This window comes from Scomber scombrus, chromosome 8 (genome assembly GCF_963691925.1).
Source record: "Scomber scombrus chromosome 8, fScoSco1.1, whole genome shotgun sequence".
NCBI classification, from domain to species: Eukaryota; Metazoa; Chordata; class Actinopteri; order Scombriformes; family Scombridae; genus Scomber; species Scomber scombrus.
This window is the reverse complement of record NC_084977.1, coordinates 27,700,751-27,716,622: the sequence shown is the minus strand read 5'-3', so window position 1 is coordinate 27,716,622 and position 15,872 is coordinate 27,700,751. Positions and strand designations below refer to the sequence as shown.

The 15,872-nt window shown below is 37.3% G+C and overlaps 1 protein-coding gene across 1 annotated transcript in view; it reads left to right on the top strand.

Moving 5' to 3' along the window:
* Positions 1-12,091, top strand: part of LOC133985172 (complement factor H-like) — a 30,028-nt gene extending 17,937 nt beyond the window's left edge. Inside the window, exons 11-13 of the mRNA XM_062424767.1 lie at positions 8,037-8,204; positions 9,293-9,472; positions 11,805-12,091. Of these exons, the coding sequence (XP_062280751.1) occupies positions 8,037-8,204; positions 9,293-9,472; positions 11,805-11,989 (533 nt within the window). The 3' untranslated portion in view covers positions 11,990-12,091. The remainder of the gene's footprint in view (positions 1-8,036; positions 8,205-9,292; positions 9,473-11,804) is intronic.
* The last annotated feature ends 3,781 nt before the right edge of the window (positions 12,092-15,872 follow it).

Here is a 15,872-nt window from a genome sequence, read left to right as displayed (position 1 = left end):
ACACAGACACTTTTTTATTGGATAGCCTGGGACAGTCTCACACACAGTGGATGATACACTCCCATTACCAGCTGGCTCGCCAGTTGCGGTTGTTCACCAACTAGTCCTGTTATAGTCACTACATCACCAAGCTTCTTTATCCAAACTTTCACAAAGTTACGGATTGGTTAAAGATCCAGTATGTAAGATTTAGTGGCACCTATTGGTGAGATTGCAGATTGCAACTAAATGAATACCCTTCTCTAGAGCTAGTGTTTGGTTTGTCTGTTCTGGGCTACTGTAGAAACATGGTGGCGCAATATGGTGGCCTCTATGAATGAGGTCCCTAGGTAGATATAAGGGTTCATTCTAAGGTAACGAAAACACTGATTCTTATTTTCAGGTAATTTTACACTAATTAAACCATATTTATGAAAATCATTCTCCATTAGTTGTTTGTTTCCAAGTCCATTCCACTAGTTGTCACTAAATTCTACACACTGCACCTTTAATGGTTGTTTTTACAATGTGCTTTACAGTGATTTTTTTGCCAGTAATAAAATGCTATTTGTCATTGTCTCTTGCAGAGCCCTGTACTTTGAATGAAGACGACACTAAAAAACATAACATTACTTTAAAATTGAGTGACAAGAAATACTTTCTTCATGATGAGATAATGCTGTTTGAGTGTGCCAATGGAGTATCTGTCGGAAACGTGGCAATGTGTCAGAGGTGTAATGGTGGTGTGGTTCTGCTGCCTACTTGCCAATAAGAGTTTTTGTTAACTGGAAGAAATAGACAGAAAAAAGAGTGACAGAAGTTTCTGTTTCATCTGCATCAGTGTTGTCAACTGTGGGAATTTTCAATAAAACATTAATGTGTACTCAGATTATTTTCTGCTTCCATATATACAACATTATGTGAGCTAAAGTGTTCAGATTTAAAGCACAAGCTAAATAGATCAGACTAGTGACACAGTACCTAGCATTTGCTATTGTTTTAGCAATTGCTAAAACTTCCCCAGCATGTACAATATTGATGTCTACTATGAGGCCTCACTTGCATTGTCATTATACAGCTGCATTTAACCCTTCAGAGCAGTATAAAAAATTGGCAATATGTTTTTAAATACACAAGAGGGGTTGGAGACTGAGCAATGTTTGTTTGTTGGTCCAAGTGCGCTATTCCAATCCAACTATCTAACACATGGTGTGAATTGGTTTGATGTTAAAGATTAATTTCAACACATCACCAAAACAATTTAGAAGCATGTTGACTCATTGTTATGTGCTGAGAGGAGCTGTATCACTTAAGCCAAAGGCTACATGATCAGACAGCACAGTCTGCCTCACACAGCGATTACATGAATTTAGAGTGTCAATCAATCTCTACTGGATCAAAATATGCTGGTTCAAACTACCAACCATGCAACACACCCAATTTTCCAATCCCAAAACCAAATCGCTCGGATTAATGGCAGTTTGTGTAAGATCTGTAAGCAATTAATAATATTGCCATGCCAATAGCTCCAATTGTGGCAGACACCAATTCAATTTTAACCCCATTAGTAGCCAACTCTACACACTGCACAGTGATTGATGTATGTTCATTTTTTCTCTTCACATTGCATCCAGATAGCCAGTATCTGTTTGCATTCACATTCTAAGGCAAGCAGTACACCATGGGCGACTTTTGCTAGAGGGTTTTGTCAAGAGTCCAACAGTGTATGCAGCAGGGGTAAAGAGAGACCTGGACGAGCTCCACCTTCAGGGGGTTCCACTCTCCTGCAGTATAAAGGAATTGCATGGGTTTAATTCAGGTATTATTCAGGTATTCTTGGGCAATGGGGGTCCGGCCTGATCAAGCTTTTGACTACACTGCTGGTCATTGTTCTCCTCCTCACTGCTGGTCATTGTTCTCCTCCTCAGTGCCTGTATGAGTTCGCTGATTTAGCTGATGGTGAAGAATACCACTAAATATGTCATTCAGGTGTGTACAACATCCCAGGTGTCTACAACTGTTGACGCAAATGTTAACAATAATGTAACACTGAGATATTATGATTTTCACAGCTTTGAGGAGTAGTTACAGCGTCTTGAGCTGGATGACCTCTCCTTGGAGGATGATGACGACGAGATCTCAGGTCTTTAAGCAAAAGTATCCAGGTGAATGAATGGTGGAGTCAGATAGTGGGAGGTGTAAGTTGTCTGAGTGTTAAGCTGGGGCAATGCATATCACCTGCTGTCCGCAGATGAAACTCAGAGACTCCTGTGTGTTCATGTACTCCTTGTTTTATATTCCTTTTAAGGGTCTCATTGTTGTAATGAGTCCAGATTTTTATTGTGTGTGTTCTAAATTGCAAAATTTTAACCATTAATCACTGTGATAACTTTTTTTTTCTATCAAAGTACAGTTTGAAATTTTGCTGATTTGTATAACCAGAATCATTCATCTTGATGTTATAAAACATGTAACTCCTCTTCATCAGCTGCAGTTTATTTCAAAATCAAATAAAAGGATGAACCTGCAATGTAAAGATCTGTATAATTTGTTTCATATCCTTATAAGCCCATCAATCACAAATTAAACTGCGTCTAGCCCAAACAATGACATTTATGCATAAAAGAAGTTAAGCTCCGGTTCCCCCTTTTCTTAAATAACAGTCACACATTTATTATAATTTTAAGCCAGCACCTGCTTTGCTTATTCTTTATTTTATATTGACTCTTGATGAGCAGAGCCAGAGCTGACTTGAAATGTAATTCACTTTGTTTGCTTTATTGATTGCTGCAAATGATTACCAGGGAAAATAAATGAATAAATAAACCTTTACAGCCTTTACACAAATGCTATAGATTTGTCACTGAATGAAAAACATAAGGAACCATTGGATCACAAATTGCCAAAAACATCCCACTTGAGTGATTATGTTATTTTGCTAAATTGTTTCCATAATTCAATTAGCTCATCCTGTAATTTAAATCTTAGCCATACAGTATAGCGATTTCAAGATTTTGTGAAGGAGACACAGTTTCATATAAGGTGCTGTGTGTGTGGTCACTTCCTTTTTTTTCTGTGAGCCTCTGAGATTGTATTTGGAGGTGGGGACAGAATTGTGTAAATCATTGAGCAATCCCCTTTTTTTGACCTGTGAAATCCACAGCTCTTTGACTGTATAATAGTGTTTCAGTGTCCAGTTACTAGTTCTGTTTGGCAGTTGTTGGTAATGAAGATAAAATGCACGTAATAACCCAAATCTGTGTCCTATTTTTGTGGATGCATACGGTGACCTTTGTGACAAGTCAAGGTAAGACCAACCTCATAAAGAAAATACATTCATATGTCAGTTTGAGTATTTTTGCATTGTTTTATCAGACCATTTTCGTTTGAGTTTGACATGTTGTTGTTGTGATTACCATATAAAATGATTTAGATTTGTCTTTGTTTACTTTTGTCTCACAGAATGTACACTTGAAGAGTTTATAAAAAGTGACCTGTATGATTCAAATTTTGACACAACTAATATGCAGTCGAGCTACGCTGAGGGAAAACAAGTGAGAGTGGGCTGCAATGTTGGCTTTAGTGGCTTTTTCAGACTGATCTGTGTTCGAGGAGGATGGCTATCTCTTGGTGGAAAATGTATACGTAAGTTACCATTTTTTATTGCTTGAAAGAGAGATAAACGGCAGTATACATAACATACAACATGTAATGCTGTATTAGAATCAATTCTGCTCAAGTGGCTCAACTTAGGGTTTGAATGAGTTTACATTACATTCAAACTTACTATTCTTAATGTATTGTAATTGTTATATAATGTAGTGTTAAAAAAAATATTTAATATAAAGTAATATTTAAGTCAAAAATGACCCGCCCCATGCTGTGAAGGGTCAGAATATGAACTATTTCTTGACTATCTCACCACCTGCCGTGAGACTGGGTTGGTCTAAACTTTGTAATCCAGGTTTAAAAGAATGAAGATGCCATTCTGTCTTACTAATATTCCGACTGAGGGATGATTGATCAAGCCACTGTATGATCTTTTCACAACTGTTAGCTTAGAAGCTGCTGACTCAGCTGTTTTTGCATTTGTGTATACACCAGTGTCATCAGCATACATTTGCAGTCCGCCCACCACCACCAGCTTTTTGAAGATGTTTTCTGAGTGTTTTCTGTATTACTATCTATTATTATTATTATTACTAATTAGTACTTTTATTTAACAGAATATCTTTCTGATTACATTTATGATGGGGCTGATGGATATGATGATCCAGCATTTAAAGATTAGATATGTAGATATGTGCAAGACTGGCAACATGAACCAAACTTTGTAGTCACGTGATATTAATGGAACATAATTTGTCCAATACAGAACCATGCACTGGGAGTGAAAATGTCCTAGGCAAACATAATATTGCATTAACATTTACAAATGATTATAAGCTGTATAGTTCATAATGATGAAATCAAGTTCAGGTGTACAAACCGAAGAAGACATATTGGCACACTGAGAATGAGGTGTATTGATGGTGCAGTTCTTCTGCCCACTTGCCATTGAAGGGCTTAGTTAACTGGAAGTGGTGGCAATGAGATGGGTGGATGAACATGTATATGATTAACAATATTAAGTATGAATTGAGTAATCCTGTTTATTGGTTTTACCGACTAGTGGAAATTAGTGTTGGATAGATGGATGTGTTGTACTCTGTCTTGTTGCAACAAACTAACAAGCAATATGTTCAATTTCCCAACAAATGCAGCAATAAAATGTAAAGTGGACCGTCTAGAAGGAACCACGTTTGACCCTCCTTACAAAAATTTGTTCTCGCCTGGGGAAACTGTAAGAGTCATGTGTGATGAGAAGCACTGGGTTTCTACAACTCAAGAAGTCTCAGCTACGCCCACTTGCCAAGACGATGGAGAGTGGACCTTCAGACCGATATGCCAAGGTATAAAACTGCATACATGTCGTTACCAGAGACAGATAATCATTCTCCTCTGTATTTAAAAACACATGATGATGATGATGATGATGATGATGATGATGATGATGATGATGATGATGATGATGATGATGATGATGACGATGACGATGACGATGATGATGATGATTTATCTGAACTTGATCAATTGATACACACAATTATTTCTATTATTCTAGAGGTTACATGCCCCGGTCGGCGACAGCCAAATATGGAGTACTGGGATAGCAGTTGGCGGTGGTCGACACCGACATTGGGTGACACTAGGAGATTTAACTGTAGGCGAGGCTACAAGAGTGCAGATGGTGATAGATCCGTCACATGCACCAGAGATGGGTGGAAACCAGATCCAGCTTGTCAAGGTATTGTGAAGTTAATCTTGTGTTAATTACATTCTTTTAAATTTTCAGTTCATATTTGTGAAAGTTGGGAAGTAGCTCTGAAAAATCAGGAGAAACTGGTAAATAGTCATTTCCTAGTTTAGTACTGAATTTTGTCAAATGTTTTTTCACCCAAGACTAAAATGAGAAGAAATTCACTAAACTTAGGAACTAAATCATGAATTAAAACATCCTTTTTGTGACTTCCTGTTTGTGTTCCAGCAGTATCTGAGGCTTTAGACACACACACAATACTAAGGGGGAGCTTCCTGTTAGTTTGGCTCTGCTTATTAGATTAGAAAATCACCAGCCTTTTCCTTTAAAAGTATTCATTAATACGGTCAGAAACAGTTATTCTTCTTGACTTTAAAACAAAGTAGTAGTGTAGTAGACTTTTCAACTACAAGGAAACAGCTAAATTATGAGTAAATGAAATAAATTAAACCCAACCTGTTCAGCAATTTGTTTCAATGAACTGTATGTACAAATGTAGAAAATAACCATAAAGTAGTGGGCACATCACAACCACTGTCTGTCTCTTGATGTATTTGCCTGTAAGTTCATACAGTCCAATCCTCCAACAGTTATTTTTGCATTTATATATGTTGAATTTGTATTTTAATTTATCCTCCATATATTCTTTTTTTAATTATTGAAATCATTAAAATCTCTTTTCTAAGAGGCCTCATGTAATATAGAAGCAGTTTCGCATACCGCTATCATTAACAACACTCAGTATGTGAAACACTGAATAACTGCATCTTGTTTTGTTTGTTTTAGAAATAACATGTGACCGGGAAGATGTCCCGAATACAGATATTGACGGCGGTAACAAGCAGAAATACAAATTAAATGAACATGTCCGTTATGTCTGCAAGGATGGTTATGAAGGAAGTTTTACTCGTACCTGTGGAGAAAATGGTTGGAACAAGGGTTGGTCTGATGGATGTACAGGTGAGGAATTACAAAACACAAAACAGTTTAAATGACAAAGTGTTTTCAAATGATTTTTCTATCCATTTATTTCCATTTGTACATGCATACATTTACCATCTTGGCTAAACATTCCTCAGTCAATGCCAAACAACTAAGAGTAACCACAAAAACTCCTGCTGAGCATCTGACATCTGTTTTCAGGCTTTATGAAAGCCTTCTTCTTCAGTTGATGAAATCCCTTCTGCAGTCTGAGGACAGCACAACAAATATATATTTTAAATATATCACACATATTATATCATAACAGCAGTGAGTGAGAGTGTGCAGGAGCTTTTTTCATTTTTTGATTGCACCTTCATCCTACACAGCTGAGCAGAGATTCCTTTTTTAAAAATTTTTATTCATATATTCTGGATTTTTTTGAGGGAGAGGAAGGAGATGTCTTTTAAAGGATGTTTAAAAAAGATACATTATTTTTTTAAACCCATATGAGACACAATATCATATTATATAATATAATATTCAAAGTAGAGTTTTTTTTTGCAGCAAACAAACAGTCTAAATACTCTACACTGAGGGGAGACAATGAGACACAGGTGCAACACATTAGGGCGGGGCAGGTAAACACACAGTGGGAAACACATGAGGGCAGGAAGTGAAGGACCTGAAACAAGACAGGAGGTGAGTTTCAAAATAAAACAGGAAACATAAGACAAGACACTAGGAGAATCAAAAAGTAACTTAACTAACAGAGCGAGGTGTGACAAAATTCAAACAGTAACTGTAATAGTTCATTTTTTGGGGATTATTTTTGGCCATTTGGTGCGCTGGTGAATATTTACAGCAGCAGTGTGTGCATGTATGAGGGACTGACTTACTGCTCATGTTCATGGTAATAAAGAAACATGTTCCCCAGTCCTCACTGATATTAAGTTTGGGTTCTTTACTGGACTGTTTTGTTTTCATGCTACATGTTGCACTTTTTACATAATATGATTCCATATCTTTATTAAAATTACACTTAACTCAATTATTTGAATCCAATGTTCAAACTAGGATGTGAAATGCAGCACCTCAGTCAGTTGTTTTTTTGTTTGTTTTTCAGAGATAAAATGCCGTGTTGAACCTTTCCGGCATGCAGACATTGACACACGTACCTCAGAATACAAGTCTGAATACAAGTACAATGAGCAGGTTGACTATGTCTGCAAGAATGGTTATGAAGGACGTTTCACTCTAACTTGTGGGGAAGCAGGTTGGATCGGGAATGAACATTGTACAAGTAAGAACATACAATACAACTAAAAAGTCAAATGTTGTTTTTCTATCCCTTTTGTAAACTATTATCTTCATGCACACAGAAAATGTAATAAAAGAGCTGAATCTGGGACCAGAGAAAGATTGAATTTAAATGTTTATGCACGTTTAATCAGGCAATATACAGCATGTTTATATTTTGAGAATTTTTGTTAGATGTTTACATATTTATATACTCATTCTGGAGTATGAGAACAACTGATTTAAAGTATCTGAGTTTATAAAGACCTGAGGGAAATCTTGTACATATTTCTTACTAAAATACTGTAGGAGAATGGGAAAACCTCATCTATTTCTATGTAATTTAACACCAAAACGGTCGCCCCCTGGTGGCCTTTTGAAAGAATGCAGTTTTAAGTTACTTCGGCGTTGGCATCATTTCAGAGGACCGGAACTCCCCGTCTGGTATTACTTCATAATTTAACATGATTTGTTTCAGGTAAACAGTGTGAAAAGCTTGACATCAGCAATGCAGACCTGATCCACAATGAAAAGCAAAGCTACAACCACGGTGGCAGAGTCCAATATGCATGCAGAGATGACAGTAACAGAAGATTTACTATTACCTGTGAGCAAGGTTTTTGGACTGGAGTTCAGAAGTGTGAAGGTAAGAACATACATCTTTAACAAGTACAGTTTAAAGGAAAATTATAGTGTGATTGGAGTTTGTGTGTGGTTTAATTCAGACACTTAAAATTATAAATATCTCATACTACAGCGAAATCTACAGTGATGTAAAATCAAAATTTCATTCTAAGTTTGCAGCTGGTGTAATAAAATAAATTATGTGTATTGTTTAACAATGTTTGCTTCATGTCCCATCTCTATTGTCAAGATGTGCACTTTCAAAATCCTGCTCTCTTCCTCTTTTTGACGTGTGAAAGTCCGACTGCCAAAATAAAGTGTTTTGCCCTGGTTGTGCCTCTGATATTAAGATCACATTCTCTAATATTCTCCTGAAATTGAGTATAAATCAATGAAAACAAAGTGCTATTTATGATAAGGTGCAAATTATGCATTATTAACTATACATTTTCAAGTATTCAGACATTGCAACTCTCCTAGAAGTTCCAGGAGTCTCACGCATACTGACACATGCACTTCTGAAACCAAATCCATACTCTTGCATGAAGATATACAGTTTTGACTGGGCTATGCCTAGACTATGTGTATCAAATTGTATGGCAATACTTCCGATGGTTGTCAAGATAACATGATATAATGTATTGATATATAATGTTTGTCAATAAGGATAAAAGTAACTTACTGGTATTAAGAAATGTGTTATATTTTAGAACATTAGAACAAAAAAGAGCTTTCAAGACAGCATCAAGAGCATTTAGCCTAGATTTGATGTATTTCCTAATTATATTAAGTTACATTGTAAGGATATTTCAGCTGTAAGAGAAATAATACATTGAGAAAAAAATCTTTAGCATCTGTATTGTGATTTGTTTTGAAAGATTTTGTTTTGAAGAATACATTTAAAAATTTTAATTCAGCAAATTACCTTTTAACACTAAAGTATTTAAGGATACATGTCACAGATTATGTCAACCTGGCCACAATATTGTGTGATTCAAGAATTCTGGCCAACCCTCATCCAAAAGATGTGCCAGTATATATGAGTCATTCACAAATGGCTCAAAGTATAATACCTAAACTTTTACCTTTTCTGTATCCATACATTTTTAGAGCGTTTGGGTTGCGAGCCACCACCAGTCCTTGATCATGGAGACGTCAAGTACACTTTGAAAAGTCAGTACAACCATAATGAAATGGTTGAATACATGTGTCAGTTGTACCACACCATGGAAGGTGAACCTAACAGAATCTGCATCAATGGTGAATGGACCGGACAGATAAGATGCCTTGGTAAGTTACAATGGTTTGCAGACAGTTATGAGACAAGAGTCAATGGTACAAATATATGATTCTAGAATAAACTGTGTGAAGTTATTACATTAGCAACCAAGCTAAGCAACAAGGCACTGTAGAGGTTTATTTGACCTCTGTAACTCTACAATACTGAAAACAATGTCAGGGGGAAAGTAAACAGCCCAGTACGGAAGAAATAAAAAGAGGCTTAGAGAGTTATTGTAACTGAGGAATGGAGGCCAGCTAGCTAGTTCCATTTGGGACTCTCAAATCTACTTCATGGGAGACTGGCTATCCCATAGAAAAGCTCTGGGGAGCAGCTGTGTACTGCTCTTTAACAGAGATGGGGCAGTTAACTAGACACACATTTGCCTAACCAACCAGTTAGTCCTCCACCGGGTGGATTTGCCCCCAGTGGGCACCCTGTTTGAAATTGGTTCAACTTTTCCCCTTGTGGCCAAAAACAGCCAATGACTGTTTTCTGCACTGTAGCCTCAAGGGCCCATTGTGGAGCCCAGGCAACACAATGGTGAAATGTGTTCGTCATGCTAAATGTTTTCCAACAGTACTTTTCAGTTTCAGAAGAGACTTTAAGGACATGGAGTACCTGGTTGCTTTGGAACAGTGGTCTCCAACCCTGCTCCTGGAGAGCTACTGCCCTGCATGTTTTAGGTATCTCCTCACTCTAACACACCTGATTCTAATAATCAACTCGTTATCAAGCCCTTTGACGAGCCTCAGCTGCTTGATAACGAGTTAGAGTGAGGAGATACCTAAAACATGCAGGGCAGTAGCTCTCCAGGAGCAGGGTTGGAGACCACTGCTTTGGAAAGTGTGCATTTGGTTAACTGCCCCATCTCTGTTAAAGAGCAGACACAGACACTTTTTTATTGGATAGCCCAGGACAGTCTCCCACACAGTGGATGAGACAATCCCATTACCAGCTGGCTCGCCAGCTGCGGTTGTTCACCAACTAGTCCTGTTAGTAGTCACTACATCACCAAGCTTCAAAGGTACGGATTGGTTAAAGATCCGGTATGTAAGATTTAGTGGCACCTAGTGGTGAGATTGCATATTGCAACTAAATGAATACCCCTACCCTCACCCGCCCCACAAAAAAGCAAAAGGCCCTCTCTAGAGCCAGTGTTCAATGTGCTTTACATAAAACGAACATTTAACAGAAAAAGTTGGAAATAAAAAAAAACAAACATAAAAACATGGGATTTGAGAAATAAGAGTAAAACACAATAATAGTAAACACATACATAAAGTGCTTTGAAAGAGCTCAATCATAAGCACAGGAGAAGAGACGTGTTTTTAACCTGGATTTTAAAATATTCACAGTTGGGGCTGATTTCAGTTCTGCTGGTAGTTTGTTCCAGTTGTATGCAGCATAACAGCTAAAAGCTGCTTCACCATGTTTAGTCTGAACTCTGGGCTCCATTATCTGACCTGAGTCAGTAGATCTCAGAGCCCTAACATCAACGTCATTCATGTATTCTGGACCTAAACCATTCAGTGATTTGTAGACCAGTAGCAGAACTTTAAAATCTATTTTATAGCTGACTGGGAGCCAGTGTAAAGACTTTAGAACTGGAGTAATGTGCTCTGATCTCTTTATTCTGGTCAAAACTCGAGCTGCAGCGTTCTGCATGAGCTGCAGTTGTTTAATGCTTTTTTGTGGGAGTCCAGTCAGAAGACCGTTACAGTAGTCGAGTCTACTGGAGATGAAAGCATGAATCAACTTCTCGTGGTCTGTTTGAGACATAAAACCCTTCACTCTGGATATGTTCTTAAGCTGATAGAAGGCTGTTTTGGTGATTGATTTGATATGACTGCTGAAGGTCAGATCTGAGTCTATCAGCATGCCAAGGTTTCAGACTTGGTCGCTAGTTTTTAGAGAGAGTGACTCGAGATGTTTACTGACAGCAATCCTCTCAACAATTACCTCAGTTTTGTCCTGATTTAATTGAAGGAAATTTTGGTTCATCCAATTTGTTACTTGCTCTAAACAGTGACACAGTGACTGTATTGGACTGAAGTCATCCGGGGACAGTGCTAGGTATATATCTGCGTGTCATCTGCATAACTGTGATAGTCTACATTAGAGTTTTGCAGAATTTGACCCAAAAACACAATGATTCTTATTTTCAGGTAATTATACATTAATACAACCATATTTATGAAAATCATTTTCCATTTCTGCCAAGTCCATTCCACTAGATGTCACTAAATTCTACACACTGCACCTTTAATGGTTGTTTTTACAATGTGCCTTACAGTAATTCCTGCCATTAATAAAATGCTATTTGTCCATTGTCTCTTGCAGAGCCCTGTACTTTGAATGAAGACGACACTAGACAACATAACGTTACTTTAAAATTGAGTGACAAGAAATTCTTTCTTCATGATGAAATTATGCAGTTTGAGTGTGCCCATGGAGTACCTGTTGGTAACATGGCAATGCGTCAGAGGTGTAATAGTGGTGTGGTTCTGCTGCCTACTTGCGAATGAATTTTTGTTAACTGGAAGAAATGGACTGTACTGATAATCTTTCTCATCTGCCTCAGTGTTGTCAACTGTGGGAATTTTCAATAAAACATTCATGTGTGCTCAGATTGTTTTCTGCTTCTGTATGTACAACATTATGTGAGCTAAATTGTACAGATTTAAAGCACAAGCTAAATAGATCAGACTTGTGACACCTGAGAGATAATTACTGGTTTGCATGATGGAATTATTTAAATTCACAATTTAACCAACATTGCAGTATATGGTTTATTTGGTGTTTAGTTACATTCATAAACTTTCAATAGACATGCATTGGTCTATCTAGCAATTGGTCCACTACTTCGGGTTGCCATGGAATTTTTTAAAGACACTCATGGTCCCCACAGGATGAACCCTATTTTAACAATGGTGATCCTAGGCTTGTCTTTCACCAGCTCCATGCGGCAATGAGTAAAGCAAGTTCCAGCTACCTTACACTATCTTATTGCATTTAACACAATGACACTGCACTAGATGGGCACAAGGTCAAAATGAAAACTGACTCAATTAAAGCTGTTAATCTACATTGTTCTGTGAAACTGAGAGCTATACATACTTAGCTACACATACACATAAAATAGACACATAGCTACTATAAACATAGTAGCTGCACTGGAGCTTTCTTTCATATCACATGCTCTTTAGCAGGTGGACTTATACCAGTTGTCATTCAACAGTAGATCTTTTTTGTGAATTTTATCTTGTTCGACTAAATAATGATAGTATAACAGAGCAAGGTAAATATACCAATCTAAAATAAAAATGAGTAAATAATGAATGTTTTTAGAACGAGAAAAACAAACAAAGAAACTAAAACTAACAAAAATTAGCAAGTATCAGACAGTTCCTACATGTTTAAAGTTAAAAGTTTGTTTGAAAGATTGCCTTTGTGCATGAGACCATGTGGAGTGTTGGCATTTGTGAAAACCCCTCAGAAAAATGCATTTCAGAGAATTTTTTAATTTAGTGGAGGATGGCTTTGGGAAAGTTTGCCCATGCTCCTGTGGCAGTTTATAAATTTGTGAATTTACCCAAAAGACTAACCCCCAAAACTCTTATCTGCATGAAGACAAGAGGACAGACATCCATTTAGCCACTGATACTCCTGATTGCAGTGCATCTAGGACCTGGACCATCACTATGAGATTCTCTCTACCTCTTTTCCTTTTTGTCTGTGGCTGAACGTGGACGTTTTGGTGTCACAGAATGGTAAGGTAATTGGATAATTGGGTAATGTTTTAGTCATAGTACAATTTGCTCATCAGTCATCTTTGCTGCCTCCTGTTGTCAGCTATTAAATACATTTTCTGATCCCCAAACAGGAGGACTTAATACAGTCTGTGGTCAAACTTGATGGCTTATGGATTTCAGCTAAGCAACAGCCAATAAAGGGTCATCCACGACTATAATGATAACTATAAATATAATATTTTAGAAATCGTTTTAACTCAAATGGATGGCGGAGTCCAAACCACGACAACGCAGATCATTTTAAAGATGATTTGGTTAACAATAGAAACTCTGACATCTAATCAAAATACACCCTCTACAACATATGGCACAGTAAAATCTCGATCTAGCCTACCATTTATAGTAAAACTTCAAAACCTGCATAGCTCTTAATTCTGGAAACTGACTGATTACTTTTATTTAAATGTGGTTTTGCTCATTTCTCACCGCAGACTGATGTGCTGTAAATTGGAGCAAAATGACACCCAGAGGTCATTTCTATAGATAGATTTCTCTCTCTTTATTATACAATGATGCTGGAACTTTGGTGTCCGTTTTTATGTAAAACATGACTCAAATCTTAGGCTTTAAACCTGTGCTCACAACATGTGTCCCTGCCACAGCGCAATAAAAGCTGGTTGCAGCATCTGCTCCCGTGAGTCAGTGCATTTTGTTAATATTCTGTAAATACTGGAACATCACAGCAACTAGTGTCCCGAAATACTCCTCAACAACACATCTGCTACTGTTTCTTTCTCTGTGCAACATACAGCAGTAATAAGTCATCCATTTTCCTAAGCCGTCGACACAGTTGTAGCGCCCAGTGCATAATTGGCACCACTGTTAACAGAACTTTACCGTTCATAAGTGTGGCTCACATTGTTTTTATTATAGTTATTGTTATGGTTGTAGCTCTTGGTGTGGACAGCCCTTTACAGCTGACCTTGTCCACCAAAATTGGAAAACAAGTATCATTGTGAAAGAAACAAAAAACACATGATTGCATGATAATGTGGACTAATTACACTACTTTACCCTTGGCCCTAAACAATCTTGACAATCATTAAGTTGTGGGCACATTATTTATTCTTATACCAGCTTTGAAAAGAAAAGCAATTCACAAGTGTCTCAGGAATCATTGCTCCACAATCTGGACACAGTGTCCATGCCTTTCTTGTCCCAGCTGCAATATAAAATGCTGCATCTTGACTTCTCACTGGCACCAAAAAAGAGAAATCATGCCCACCTCCCTGTGTAGCCTATAAATTAATTTAAACCTCACCCTTTTGTTGGACTTGCACCTTCATACAGCTTCAACCTTTTAAAGGATAAGGCTCTGTCTTGATTTTCTATACTTTTCTTATTGTCAGCAACTCTCATTTGCAGAGGCAAATCCACAATGAATTCCAGACTGCACCTGCGCTGTCTTAGCACCTGGATAGTCGACCAGCCTCTTTCAGATTATAACAAAGGCTCCCACTTCCAAATCCTTTCACACCCACCTGAAAAGACATTTCTTATTATCTGTGCTCCTTGTCCCTGCACACTTTATTTTTTAAATTGTTCAGCATTTTGGTTATTATTGTCTTGTCTAAACTTTCACCATCATTGCCTACATTCTTTCAGAGTCCACCCCCTCTTAAAGATGGAGACCTCAAATAGACCATGAAAATTCAGTACAACCACAATGAAACCGTTGAATACATGTGTCAGAAATACTTCATCATGGACGGTCAGCCTTACAGAAGTGGTATCAATGCTGAATGGACCGGACAGATAGATGTCACAGTAAGTGATAACTGTCCTCATATTTATATAATATTTCATATTGCAATGTGTGTGTATTATAAATCAATACTTTTACAATAGCAGTGTATCAAATGACAATGTGACAAAGTTCCAGCTCATTTTTTTGTTGTCTGGCTGCAACTTTACTCTCAGTGGTCTCATAGTGTTATTGCATGCTGCGGCAGGCAGCTGCTTGCAAAGAAAAAGCTCTAATAACCCACTGTATGCTACCTGCTCATCATCAAACTGTAACGGACTCAGTAAACAACTAGATGGTGAACATAACATAGCATTTAGCTACTAAAGAGCCAGATGTTTCCTTCAGGAGGTGATTAACCTGTCAAGTGATGTGGTGTAAATAAATGTCGTTGCTTTGTGTCTGATAAATGTGTAATTATGTTTGTTGGCAGGTTCAAGACAACATTGTAAGGTGATACATCGGTATTGTGTTTATAGCTCTTTATGCTGCCCCCAAGTGGTCAAATATATATATATATATTCATAATTTCAAATTGGTTTCCAGCAGTTGGATGTGAAAGTTCGATACAGTATGATGGATTAAATAAATTCAATGACAGATTGTACTGAAGGTTTGGTGACAAACATTGCCAATGTAATTATTTCTTTTTCATAGTTTTATGTCTCATTCTTATAAAAGCAGAACCAGAAATAACCAAAGATCATATGATCTTCTGCACTGTGGTACACACCTATATTTATTTCATGTACTGCTTGCTTTTTAGGCACAACCAATATAGGGTTTTTTTCTCCTATGCTTGTTTGTGGGATCAAGGTCGTTGCAAATTATCTTTTTTAAAAGGTCCCAACC